The sequence below is a fragment of the Oratosquilla oratoria genome, chromosome 10 (genome assembly GCF_046742065.1).
Source record: "Oratosquilla oratoria isolate Oo_2021 chromosome 10, ASM4674206v1, whole genome shotgun sequence".
In the NCBI taxonomy this organism is placed as follows: Eukaryota; Metazoa; Arthropoda; class Malacostraca; order Stomatopoda; family Squillidae; genus Oratosquilla; species Oratosquilla oratoria.
Genome location: NC_134786.1, coordinates 72,630,315 through 72,645,314, shown reverse-complemented (window position 1 = coordinate 72,645,314; position 15,000 = coordinate 72,630,315). Strand labels below are relative to the sequence as shown.

Below are 15,000 nucleotides of genomic sequence, written 5' to 3'. Positions count from 1 at the left end.
TTGCCCAAAGATTTAGCCAGTTTCCTGTTAGATAAGCACAACCAGAGCACAGAATGGAGACCAGTGGCAAAGGAAAGCCCCTCTCCAAGTGTTCCAACTGGGCTGGACAATGACCACCGAGTGCCTGGAAAGAAAGAAAGAAATGTTAGTGACATGGAATGTAATGAAGGAAACATGGAAAATAGAAAGAATGAAGAAGAAAACGATATGAAAGACAGAAACACAGAAGATAAAGAAGAAAGTGAATGGAAGCCTCAGAAACCCGCAATGATGTTCCATAGTGACACAGACGCCACAGACTCCCCGCAGAAAAGGGAAGAAAAAAGTACAGAAAACGAAGGGGAAAGTAAGAGGAAACAGTCAGGAAACAAGATGGACGAGTACAGGACACAAGAACCTGTAGTGATGTCCTACAGGGACGCTGCCGTGAGAGGACAGCTAGCAAAGCAGGTCCAAACAGGGGTTCGTACCATTCCGACTCCCAGAGACTGGCACCAGCGCCACAGGGAGTCGACGACATCATCCCCTCGCGAGAAGAGCCAACCTCACGCGCAGAAAGTGCCATCGGGTAAGGGAGCCCCAACTTCCCTCTTGAACAAGGTGTCCCCCAGCAATTTTGAAAAAGTCTCTGGTCAAATATGTGCTATCATTGCCTAGAACCCGTTCTTCGCTGGGAAAGCTGCCGGCATAATTGTGGAATTCGCCTCAAGGCAAAAATTCTATGCCGGCACATATTCAAGGCTCTGCAAAAAGCTGGCAGAAGAACTAGAGAAGACCAGCGCAGAGATCTTTAGGACCAGTTTAATCCAGCATTGCCAAACCCGATTCGAACAGCACGCGGAGGCCGGACCCACCCCGGAGTCCGAAGAGGATAATCAAAACTCCCTGAATCCAGAGGAGCGTACAGACCGCGAGCTCAAAATGCTCTTAAAGCGGGAAGATTACGTTGCCTTGTGCACGTTCGTGGCGAGCCTCTCGCTCGATGGAATAATCCCAGCGAGAAGGATAGCGGGATGCATTTAGTCTCTCTTGAAGAAAACGGACGAGACGTCCGTTGAGGCTATTTGTGCTTTGTTGCAACACGCGGGGAGAAAGCTGGAGCAAACGTCCAAGCAGTCGCGAATTGGCACTCGAAGACTCGATGCCATATTTACGGAGATTAAAAATATTGTGGACAATAAGTTTACTCCAAGACGATAGAGGTACCTCTTAATCGACGTTCTGGAAATGAGGCAACGTGGCTGGCGACCACGAAATCAAGGAGAATGAAAAAGGTTTCTGTTGGTAATTGGTTTAATGGCCTCCAAAACGTAATCGCAATGCGTTAGTCAATTATCGAATCAATGGTAATGGTCATTTTTTTCATCTGATGTGATGATGATGATTTCGGAGTCTGTCAAAAATAGGGTTAATATGACATAGAAGTATAGATGAAATAAAGGGTCACATGAAGAATTGTCATCCCAGAATGCCCACAAGAAGAATGGTCACCCCATGGGATCCCACCGAAAGAACGGTCCCCACCATACGCCGAATATCAACAGTGGGAAAAAGATTAGGTTCGATTAGGCGTGCACGCGTGTGTGTGTGTGTGTGTATAAGCAAGTGAATATTCTAACACATCGGTAAAATAGACTGACAATCCCAAAATCAGAGAAAAGATAGGTATTTGAAGTAACGGATATTGCGATCACTAACTGTGATCCTCTTCAGTGTGGTTTTACATGGGGTGGGTTAACTTATATATATATATATATATATATATATATATATATATATATATATATATATATATATATACTAAGAGGAGATACATGGAAGTGACATGGGGTAAGCATACTAGTGTGTGGTCCTTTTGAGCCCAAGTCATGATGACCCCAAGGTGAAACTGACCAAGGGTCAAATTATGCGCGACAGTTGGTAAGTTCAGAACAGATATATAAATAGATAAATACATAGATGAATAAATAAATAAATAACAAGTCCTGAGGTGTCACGGGACGGATGTAGCTCCGTCACTGAGAGGCCGGAAGCCACGGGAATTTCCGACCCAGAAGAAGAAAGGACGAGGAGAGTTGAGTACCTGAGAGAAGCGAAGGAGGTCACTTACCTCCCGAGTGCCACATCCTGGTCCTGGTCCTTATCCACCTCCGAATCAGGCCTACTACCCCGGGAGATCACCGCTTCCTACCCCGCTTCCCACCCCCTCCTCCTCCTCTCCTCCTCCTCCTCCTCTCCTCCTCCTCCTCTCCTCCTCCTCCTCTCCTCTTCTTACATCATCAAACCCGCCAATTGCAGCCAGAACTCTTTTCCTCTCCTCTCCCCTCCTCCTCCTCCTCCTCCTCCTCATTCTTCCCCACCTCTCCTCTTCTCCACCCCTCCTCAGGAATCTCCTCCTGGTAAGAATCTGTGAACAAATAAATAAATGAAAAAAAATGAAGAAGGAGGAAAAGACGCGTGGCCTAGATATCGCCAGAGGCACCCAGACCCGACTGCTACCCGTCGACGGACGTATTTTCAGGTCCATTTTGATTTCTTTTGGTTTTGAGAAAAAAAAAAAAAACTGTTTTCCGGTGATGTGCTGCTCTACTTTGATTTTTATTTGTTTATTTATTTATCTTTTATTTTACTTAAGAAATGATAGTGGTCCTCCTAACTTAATCTGACCTGACCTGGTTTTAACTAACCTGGCTTGACCTAACCCAGTCCGACCTAATCTGGCCTAACCTAACCTGACCTAACCTACCCTGGCTTGACCTAATCTAATCTGACCTAACCTAACTTAAACTAATCTGGCTTAACATAACCTAATAAAACCTAACCTGGCCTAACCTAACCCAACCAAACTAACTTAGCCTAGCACTGCTTAACCTAACCTAAATTAATCAAACCTAGCCTAACCTAACTTAATATGACCTAATCTGGCCTAGCCTGACCTAACCTAACCAACCCAACCTAGCCTAGCCTGGCTTAACCCATCCTAACCAAACCTAACCTAACATAACCAAACCTACCCTGGCCTAACCAAACCAAGCCTGACCTAACCTAACCTAACCTAACCTGATGTAGCCAAACCTGATCTAACCTAACCTAACAAAAAAATCGGTCAACGTAACGATTGTCCCCTGTGCGCCAAAAGAAATGAACTTAGGCTGAGTCTTGCCCATCAAGTAGTTAGTGTGTGACGCACTAGTTAGTGGTGCATTCGTTTTAAACGCCATGACGTCATTAGGTTTGCAAGACGCGTGACGCTTCACTGACGTAAAACGTTTCACATCCTATGACGTCATTTCCCTTTTTTTTTCTCTCCTTTTTTTTTCTGTCCATTATTTGGTTTTGCTGGTTTGGTGTACTGCTTCTATGGCGTTATCTTTGAGCGTCTGATCAAGTGTACATACATATATATATATATATATATATATATAAATATATATATATATATATATATATATATTCTGTTAAAAACGACAGCAAAAGAATTATTAATTAGTATTTTCCGTGAGCTCTCAAGCTTGCGAAAAGTAGATTTTTGGTAGGGGGAAAGGGAGTAAATCAAATTTCCAAAATTCATAGGAAACGCAAAAGTTATAAGAAACACAAAAGTACAGTACACAATAAACACATACATATATATGTATATATATGTATATATACTGTATATATATGTATATATACTGTATATATATATGTATATATGTATATGCAAGCAATCACATCACCGTGAATACAAAAATGCAAAATAACCGCAGGAGAAAGGAAACTTGTAGACAGTAAGTACTTTCGTACATTACATCTTCAGACTAAATGTTTGACCCTTATGTGTTGGTCAGGTCGATAGGGGTAAGGTCACCCCCCCTCCTCCCATTGTATTGTCTCCCCCCTTCCCCCCTAGGGTTGCCACCTGACCCTTATATTTAAAACCCAACTCTGTTCTCTGTCATTTAGTCTGAAGATGTAATATACGAAAGTACTTACTGTCTACAAGTTTCCTTTCTCCTGTGGTTATTTTGCGTATATATATATATATATATAAATATATATATATATATATATATATATATATATATATATATATATATATATTTGTGTGTGTGTGTGTGTGTGTGCTGGTACTTTGTGACAGGTTGATGAAGGTGGAAAAAGAAGTCACGGGTCTAGTTCCGAGTTTCTAAGTTTATTCCTGACCAGTTTCGATCTAGGAAGAAGCATAGAGCATACATATATATATATACATATATATATATATATATATATATATGTATGTATATATATATATATATGTATATATATGTATATATATGTATATATATGTATATATATATGTGTGTATATATATATACATATGTGTGTATGTGTCTATATATGAAATTTAAGAGGCAGAAACGAGGAGTTTACTTGTGTATGAGATAAAGTGTTTGATAAGTATGGCTGGTGTTAGGTTAGGTTAGGTTAGGTTGGATAGTGTGAAAAATGAGGAGGTGAGGGGGAGAGCAGGGGTAGAAAGGGAGCTGGTAGACAGGTCTGATGAAAGACTATTGGGATGGTTTGGGCACATGGAAAGAATGAGTAATTTTTTTTAGCAAGAGTGTGGAAAACAGGCATAGATGGTGTCAGCTTAAGGGGACGAGGAAGAACGAGATGGATATCTGGATCGAAAGGGGCTTGGAACAAGATGGGAGCGTCTTTTGAGCGGGAAAATAATAAGGCAGGGGATTGCAGTGAGAGGAAAATATTTGTGTATGGATGATATTTTGAGGCAACCCAAAGGGATGTCTCCTCTTTGTCTTCTCCATTTTCCGCAAGAGGGGACGAGGAGGGAGGGTTGCCGTGTGAGTGAAGCTGCCCTTCTGTGGATGTGGTGCAGTGTCTTGCTGCATTGGTTCCGACCCAGGTGCAGTGGGCGGCAGGGGATGACCCTTCATCCACGAGAAGAAAACGTTAGGTGGGAGTGCAGGGCATGACTTGGCTGGCTCCCATCCTTGTAAGTTAGAAGAGGCCCTGGTATATATATATATATATATATATATTTATATATATATATATATTTATATATATGTATATGTATACAAATATATATATTTATATATATATATATGCAAATATATGTATATATATATATATATGTATATATATATGTATATAGAAATAAACATTATATATATACAAATATATGTATATATATAAATACATATATATATATACATATATGTATATACACAAATGTATATATATATATATATATATATATATATGTATATATATACACTATATATATGTATATATATAATATATATATATATATTTGTATATATATATATATAATATATAAATACAAATGTATATATGATATATATATATATATAAATACAAATGTATATATATTATATATATATGTACAAATATATATATATATATATATATTTATATATATATATACAAATATATGTAAATATATATATGTATATATATATATATACATACAAATATATATATATGTATATATATATACGTATACAAATATATATATATATATATGAATATATATATGAATATAGATAAATATATAAGTATATATATGTGTGTATAAATATGTATATATATACAGTATATATATGTATATATATACAGTATATATATATATATAAACATATGTATATAAATATTATATATAGATATATATATGGACAGTGAGTGAGGAAGTGGGTTATATGACTGGGGTTATATTACTCGTCTTGTATATGAGGCGTATACATATATATATATACATACGTACATATATTTTTTTTGCAGAAACCACCGGGAAATTGAAAAAACAGATACCGAACGTTTTCGTCTATTTAGACATTTTCAAAGGTACAAAAAAGCAATACAGAAAGAAACAATAAATACATAAGAAGACAAGGATACTCGGAGAGGTCCCATGTTACATTTTATCACACACAATTTTGTCAATAATAAAACTGTCCAATTTAAATAAACCCAAACTCAAGTTCATGTTATTTCCAAAATTTCTTTTTATAAAACAAGATTCAATAATATTTCTTTCTATAATATTATTACAAGAAGTAATTATTTTAGAATTTCCCCATAATTACTTCTTGTAATAATATTATAGAAAGAAATATTATTGAATCTTGTTTTATAAAAAGAAATTTTGGAAATAACATGAACTTGAGTTTGGGTTTATTTAAATTGGACAATTTTATTATTGACAAAATTGTGTGTGATAAAATGTAACATGGGACCTCTCCGAGTATCCTTGTCTTCTTATGTATTTATTGTTTCTTTCTGTATTGCTTTTTTGTACCTTTGAAAATGTCTAAATAGACGAAAACGTTCGGTATCTGTTTTTTCAATTTCCCGGTGGTTTCTGCAAAAATAGTTTATCACGTGTGTTTTGTGATTTCTTTGCATATATATATACATATATATATAAATATTAATATACATATATGCGTATATATATAAATATATAATATATATATGTATATATATATATGTATTAAGTTAAAAACGACAGCATTGTGTTAGTTATTTTTTTCTTTATATTTTTGATTTTCCTGATAAGAAATTTGCCATTAACCGGGTGAATTGAAACTGTATCTCTATATTCCATTTTTTTTTCTTATTTGAGTTCAACGTTTCGTCTTGAAGAAGACGTTTTCAAGAGTAAACTGAAATAACAAAAATTACATAGTTACAGTAATGGTGATAAAAATACATAATGTAAAGATAGGCGACGGCTGAGTTTACATCTAGTAAAACCAATGTAGGTATGAGAGAGAGGCTTACAATCTCCTGTAGAACAACAATATTGGTACACTACATTAGTTCTAGATGTGAAATCTGATCGCCTAGACGAATTGTTTGTCATGATCAGAGAGGAAGTTGTGGGATTTTTGTAGTAGATGAGAACTCTAATTTTGTTGTTCTTATTTGTAGGAAGGCAATTATTATGAATGATGAAAAAGATTAAAAAGTCACTAAGGATATTCATAAGAATTGCCTTCCTATAAATGAGAACAACAAAATCAGAGTTCTGATCTACAACAAAAATCCCAAAACTTCGTCTCTGATCATGACAAACAATTCGTCTAGGTGATCAGACTTCACATCTAGATCTAATGTAGTGTACCAATATTGTTGTTTTTCAGGGGATTGTAAGCCTCTCTCTCATATCTACATTGGTTTTACTAGATGTAAAGTCAGCCGTCGCCTATCTTTAGATCTACAAGAGGGAGGAATCAAAGAGCATCATAAGAATTTCCACAACGCTGTACTCAGAAGGGATGAATTGATCAATAACACCAAAATTATTGGATCGAGTGATGACCCTAGGAGACTACAATTACTCGAAGCCTTTCACATTAGAGACAAAGCTCCAGTCATTAACATCCAGAGCAATTTAATCTCTACTATCCCATTATATAGAAACAAAAATCCCCCACTCCCCCTCCCTCTACCCCCTCTCTCCCTTCACCTCCTCTCTCACCCTCGGTGAGCACACCCGCCTAACCCTCCCCCACCTTCAAAACCCCTTACCCCGTGACTTCTGAGATCCCTTTTGTCTGACCTGATCTTAGGCCTATATATACATCGGTCAACCCCGACTTGTCACTTTCTCTCTTCCCTTTAAATGTAATTCTTCTTGTCTCCGTATTTATTTGCACACAATTGTCATCTTCACTATATGTAATTTTTGTCACCATTACTGTAACTATGTAATTTTTGTTATTTCAGTTTACTCTTGAAAATGTCTTCTTTAAGGCGAAACGTTGAACTCAAATAAGAAAAAAATGGAAGAATATAGAGACTTAGTTTCAATTCACCCGGTTAATGGCATATCTCTGATCAGGAAAATCGAAAATACAAAAAAAAAAAAGAATAACTGCAACAATGCTGTTGATTTTAACTCCACGTGTATTACTGAGAATCTGCTCCTCTCCTTTATTAATATATATATATATATATATATATATATATATATATAGATATATATATACATATATAGATGTATATAAATATATGAATATATATATATGATATATATATATATATAATATATGTATATATATATATGAATATATATATGTAATGAATATATATATATAAATATATATGTATATAAATATATATATATAAATATATATATTTATATATACATGTATATATATTATATCATATATATATATATATATATATATATATATATATATATATGTGTGTGTGTGTGTGTGTATACACACACACACACACATATATATATATATATATATATATATGTATATATATATAATATAAATATATATATATATATATATATATATATATATGTGTGTGTGTGTGTGTGTGTGTGTGGGGGTGGGTGGGTGTGTATATATTTATATATATGTATATATATAGACTATATATATATATATACATGTATATATATACATATATATACATCCATGTATATATATACATACGTATATATATATACATACATATATATACACGTATATGTATATATGTATATATATACATATATGTATATATATATATACATACATACATACATATATATATATATATATATATATATACATATATATATATATATATATATATATATATATATATATATATATATATATATATACAGTACACACATATGAATGCACCAACAACAGAATAATAAGTGTGCGATAGAATCATCTCCCATCCAACCATATTCATAACCCGCCAAGACCTTCACCTCGATCTGAAGGTGCAGCCCCGAGGGGCCGGCGCTCGGTCTCCCTAGAGGTACCCAAGATTTTTTAATATGAGCTCCTCATCCAGACACACAGTTTTTCACACAGAGAAATGACAACCGGCGGTTGCTCCTCTTCTTTCCCCCACACTAACACACAACACAGGAACCGCCAACGTCTTTTCTCGAGGAGGTTCTTCCACGAGCGGACCCAAGGGTCTGTGCTGGCTGGTTGCTTTGGTTCTGCGGGTGTCCAGTCAGTGAAACTCGGGACAAACCCATTATTTATGACACTATATTCTGGGACACCAGACATTTTTATTCAGCTGAGGAGAAACCCTATTGTTTGGCAAGATATCAAAATCTCTTCCAGTCCCTTGATGTCTTTGTCTTGTGTGTGCTAAGTCTTGCCAGGCGACTTTGTTCAGTTTAGGCCTCAACTTATAGTTGAATAGAGTCGTCTAGTAGTAGCAGTCAGGAAGTGATATTTTCTTTGACTGATAACTGAGTGGTCCCGAGATCGGTCCTCACCTAGGGCTTGGAAAACTTCACAACGCTGCAAACAGTTACCCTTTGGTAAAGTGTCAAACAATTTACGTGTTTGAGATTCACCCATAGGTCGGGTTATATGGGCCGTGGGGTTCCCATCCGAGAGGATGATAGCTGTCGATCATGAGTCCATCACGTGATCCAGTAGTATTGTTCAATCACAACTGTTCCCTCGACTGAATGAAATCGCCAGGTTGGAGGGGAGCGGATCTCTCTCCTTGTTGAATGAAATCTCCTGACGACAGCCAGAACAAATATGCCATGAATAGATTTTGGGAGCAGAGCTTGCGGAGGTTTTTCCATTAGAGGCGAGTAAGGCCCGTAGACTTTCATTGCAAACTCTTTGCAAAGTTGCAAGGCGGGAGGCCCCATCGGAGCTCCACGAGCGTCTATAGTCTGTCTTACTTAACTTGGCGAAAATGCAATTGCGCCATTCGTCGCTGATGGACCGACTGAATTATGTCCGAATAACGTCACTGCAAGCTACTGATGCTATTGGGCCAAGGACACAGGTGCGTTTTCGCCAAGTTAAGAAAAACGGACTATAGTTACTATATAAATATATATATGGGGTCTGATGTTGATATTTGCTGGGCTCGTTCAGACTCTGTGCTTGCTGTAGATTTAAGGGTAGGTAGCCGAAGCGAGTGAGAGGAGGTTTGGGCTAATAGGAGGTAATGAGAAGAAGGAGATTGGACAAGCAGGAGGCGATCACAAGAAGCTTGCGTAGTTTGCGGAATGAAAGGAGGCTTTGTTGTATTCCAGAGGTAATAAAAAGAGGACCGGAATTGTAGGGGATAATGAAAGGGGGCTTGGAGTTGTTTGGAGGTAATAGGAAGGAGCTTAGGAGGGGAGGAGGTAATGAGAGGAGGCAGTGAGGGGAAGCTGAGGAGGAAGAGGAGGAGGAGGAGGATTCTGGGAGAAGGAGGGGCGAGAGTTGGGTAATGGGGAGTAGGGGGATAGAAAGGGGGGCATGAAGGTGGAGATGGAAGGGGAGGAGGAGGAGGAGAGGGTGAAGAGAGGAAGAAGCGAAAAGAAGACGAAAAGATGTGCAGAGGAAAAAGAGGAAGAAGAAGATGAGAAGGAATAGGAGCATAAGGAGGAAGAGGGGGATATTGGTGAGGGAGAACTAAGAAAAGAAGAAGAGGAGACGATGAGAGTGGAGCAGGAGAGGAATATACGTGGAGGAGGAGGAGGAGAAGGAATATCAGATGGAATGATGACAATGACGACGACGACCAGGAGAAAGAAGAAGAAAAAATAGTAAATAAAAAAGGAAATGAGGATAAGCAGAAAACAACAAAAGAAGAAAAGGAATAATATATAAAGAATAAAAACGGAGGAAGAGGAAATAGAAAAAGGGAGCAAAGAAAGAGGATGCAGAGAGGAAACAAAGGAAGAAAAAAGAAAAGATAAAGAAGACGAAAAAGATGAGGACGACGAGGATGAAGACAAGAAGGAAATTGAAGATCTGATCAAAGAGAGTAATAAGACCGGAAAAGAGAAGGAGAAGGAAAAGTGGGGAAGTGAAAGGAGTCGGAAGAGGAAGAAGAAGAAAAGACGGAGGTGTGGAATAAGAAAACGAAGAGGAGGAGGAGGAGGAGGAAGAAGAGATCATCTGGAGGCAAAGGAAGAAGTAATTACGAGGAAGAAGAATGACGGAAGACACAGATGAGATGATTGGTCGATGCGAGGATTGGGGGAAGATGGAGTGGGGGTCGGGAGTAAGTTGCTGCTTCGGGGAGAGGGGGTTACAAGAGTGGGGGGGAGAGAGACAAGGCGTTGGGGGGAGGGGGAGGGGTGGTGGGCATGTAGTCGTGGTTTACCTGTAAACTGGTCAGGATTCATCCCCTTTTTGCCAGCCCCCCGCTATCCTTGACGCCCCCCCTTCCCCCCTCCCCCCATCCCTGGCCTCCTATCATTATTATTAACATTATTAGTTTTTGTTTATTATTATTTGTCTATATATGTTTTTTAAATCTATTTATATATTTTTTTCTCTCCTCTGAGTCGGTTGTGTCTGTAGAGGAAGCGTTGCTGTCTGGTTGCGGGGGGAAATTATTTTGTTGTTGTTGTTGTTGTTGTCTGCGGTGTTGGTTAGCGACGTCTGGGAGGCAGACCTTGGAGCTCATGTTGGCAGAAACTGTTTGTTTGTTTGTGGTTTCGTGTTGGTAGTGGCATTTTTTTTCGCGTTGGCCTTTCCAGAGAACTTAGAATTCATACTGGCAGCATCTGCAACTGTATGATGACACTGTTGTCAGTGTCTGTCTCTTTTGATGTTAGCAAGGCTCTTTATGGGGCATTTCGTGTTTACGTTGCCACCCGGGATTTAGAAACTGATGTTGGCAGTGCTGGTTTGCTTGTGGACATGGTGTTGGCAGTGTGGTTCTTCGTGAGTTTCTCGTTCATGTTGGCAGAATTCTTCTTCCCGGATCGAGCAGTGACACGTCGGTAGTGTTGGCTCTCACATTTTGTGTTGGCAGCGCTCTTCGCTTGCTTCTTTGTCGGGGTTGGCAGTCCCGTTTGGGATGTCTCTTTCTTGGTTGTCTGTGTTGGGAGCGTCTTTCCCGGGTTAGCGGTGTCGCGTTGTTTTGTTGTTGGCAGCGCGAGACCTTGAGAGTCGTGTTGTCAGCGGCGTGCCGCACGGCGGTTGTGGAAACGAGCTGTTGTCAGGGTGGCAGGGCTTGTTTGACTGCACTTCTTATTCTTTTGCTATTATCAGTATAATTATTATCATCATCATCATCATCGTCATCATCATCATCATCATCATCATCATCATCATCATCATCATCATCATCACCACCACCACCACCCCCTTCACCACCACCATCCACCACCACCATCACTACCACCACCACCACCACCAAACTCCGCCACTCTTTAACTGGTGGCGTGGGCAGATACGTTACCGCACTGGGAGCTGAAGTAACGACTGTGCGGATGCGTCGGTCACTGGCAGTCACTGAATGACGGAGCCAGAAGTCTCTCAGGGGCGACCGTCAGTCACCTTTGCCCTTTGTACTCTGACAGTCACGACACTTGGGAGTCAGCTGCTGTGAGGCGAACGTGTAGCCCAGCGCGTCCTTTACCTGGAGAGGGTCGGGATAGAGCGGGTGTCTAGCTGGAAACTTATTAATGATTATAAAGTTGGGGTGCAGGACTGCAGGATAACGAGTTTGGACGTGCGTTGTACACTTCGAAGAGGGGGAGGTTCTTCAAAAAAAGAAAGAAAGAAAAAAAAAAGACGAGGAGTCTTCGGAGGAAGTGAGACTCTGCCTCCTCATCCGAATCAGATTGTCTGGCTGCAACCCGACGTTGCTCGCGAACTCTGACGAACTTCGTAGGTTTTATTCCCGGTAATGCTGACGGATTGTAATCTGCTGAGAGGTGTGTTGGGGACTTGGAGGGGTCTCGGCCCATCTGTATTCCCTTCATTTCAGGGGTCGCCTTCTATTAAAAAAAAAATTATTGTCGGCGGATTTGGTTACCAAGGTGACACGCATTATATCGGTTATGGTGTCGATTTCATTGAGTGGACATCTGGTCTGGAGTGAGTGGTCCCGACCGTTCTGGACCCCTTTCAGGAAGGGGTCACGTCCTTGCTGCTTAATAAGATTTAGTTTATGTTAAAAATTATCAATCATTTTTTTTTTTTTTTTTTTTTTTAATGGTGGCCAACATTCTTGAGATAGCAATTGGTCAATCAACCAATAGAAGTACACTTATGAACAAAGCCCTCGGGGAGGGTAATGGCTGCCGGTCAAGGGGCCAGCACGTGATCTAGTACACATACACACGCACGCACACGCATACACAGACACACACACACACACATACACACGACTTGGTGGCAAGGTTGGTAGAGTCCTCGACTGTCACTACGGCGGTCCGGGTTCGAATCCTGCCCAAGGCTGAAATAATTTCAGTATCGCTGTGCTTTGAGTCGTTACTCCAACTCACGTGGGCGGGGAGTTGGGTGTGTGTGTGCGTGTAAGGTCACAACATTACCCATAGATCGGTCATATATGAGCTTTGAGCTCTCATCCGGGAGGGAAATAGCTGTTGATCACGAATCCAACACGTGATCCAAAGACCTTGGTGAATCACACACACACACACACACACACACACACACACACGCACACACACAGACACACACACACACAGACACACACACACACGCACGCACTGATCATCCACCCAACCCCCGTATGGAATATTGACTATACAAAATTTATACAATCAGTATTTTGGGGATTACAAAGGACTACAAAGGAGGAGCATGCCGACAGGAGATCTTTTGGTCCATAACTAGGTTGAATGCAAAAAAGAAATTATAATAATGATAAACAAATAAAAAAAAATTATAATGATATAAATAATAATAATAAATAAAATAGATAAATACATAGGTATAGTTGAATAATAAACAAACAGATATATAGTAAATAATAATAAATTGACATATAACTAATAATAAACGAAAATTCAAGCAAATAATAATAAACAGACCAATAATAACAAACAAATATAAAATAAACGGCAGGCATTACAGCATTTTGCCTAGTTGTTTATTTAAATGAATCTTAAAGTTTCAAACTAAACCACATTGCACTGTCTCTGCAGAAGTTTTTTCTATTCATTAACTACACGGTTGGCAAAGTTGTTTCTACCCACTTCCAAATTAAATCTATTTCCTGACAAAAAATGACAATATCAGCCATAACATCTTGTTATACACAGTGCTAGGCGTACGATGTCACTTAACAGGTCGTGTTCTTAGAGTTCCGAAGGTTGGTTGGCTTGATTGAATAAAATCGTTAGGCAGTGACCAAAGCCAAATCCACAAAGTGCACCGACGAGTACAAAGCGTTGACCTCATTTTCTTTTTTAAAGAACCATAGAAGCTCTCTGACTAGAATCACATTGCCTGGGACTGACCAGAACAATATAGATAAATTTCGCTACCTGGTTTGAAATGACGGAGTTCCAAAGACTGTTCGTCTTGCTGCTCCTGTCCTAACTTAACGGAATCTAACCTCACCTAACCTAGACTAATCTAACCTAACATTGCCTCGCATAACATTGCCTGACCAAGTCCTGTTTTGGCAATAAATATAAAGAAAAGGTAGTTAATGAATGGAATAAACTTCCTGGAGAGGCAGTGCAATGTAGTTCAGTTCGAAGCTTTAAGAATCATTTAGATAAACACCTAAGCAAGATGCTGTAATGACTATAATTTATTTTATATTATTTATTCGTTTTGTTATCATTTGTCCGTTTGTTTATTATTATTTGTTTGATTCTCACTTATTAGTTATGTCAATTTATTATCATTTACTATTTACCTATTTATTATCTAACTATACCTATGCATTTATTTATTTTATCTATTATTTACATTATTATTGTTTTTATTTATTCATTTATTTGTTTATCATTATTATGATTTTTTTCGCATCCGACCTAGATATGGACCAAAAGGTCTCCTGTCGGCATGCTCCACCTTTGTAATCCTTTGTAATCCTTTGTAGAAAGATGACTGCTTAAAACTCACCAAATCAACACCACGCACATCCCGTAAGTAAATGAATAGATTGGGGAATGAGCGTATAAACGAACAAGTAAGGAGGTGAACCAATTGACAGGTCAATAACAAATAATAAGTACATAAGTAACTTATTCAAACGTAGGTAATGAGATACACGAACAAG

At 38.5% G+C, this 15,000-nt stretch overlaps 1 protein-coding gene across 1 annotated transcript in view; it reads right to left on the bottom strand.

The window, feature by feature from the left end:
* Positions 1 to 15,000, bottom strand: part of LOC143029029 (uncharacterized) — a 29,171-nt gene that overhangs the window by 150 nt on the left and 14,021 nt on the right. Inside the window, exon 2 of the mRNA XM_076191368.1 lies at positions 1 to 124. This exon is cut by the window's left edge and continues 150 nt beyond it. Within this exon, the coding sequence (XP_076047483.1) occupies positions 1 to 124 (124 nt within the window). The remainder of the gene's footprint in view (positions 125 to 15,000) is intronic.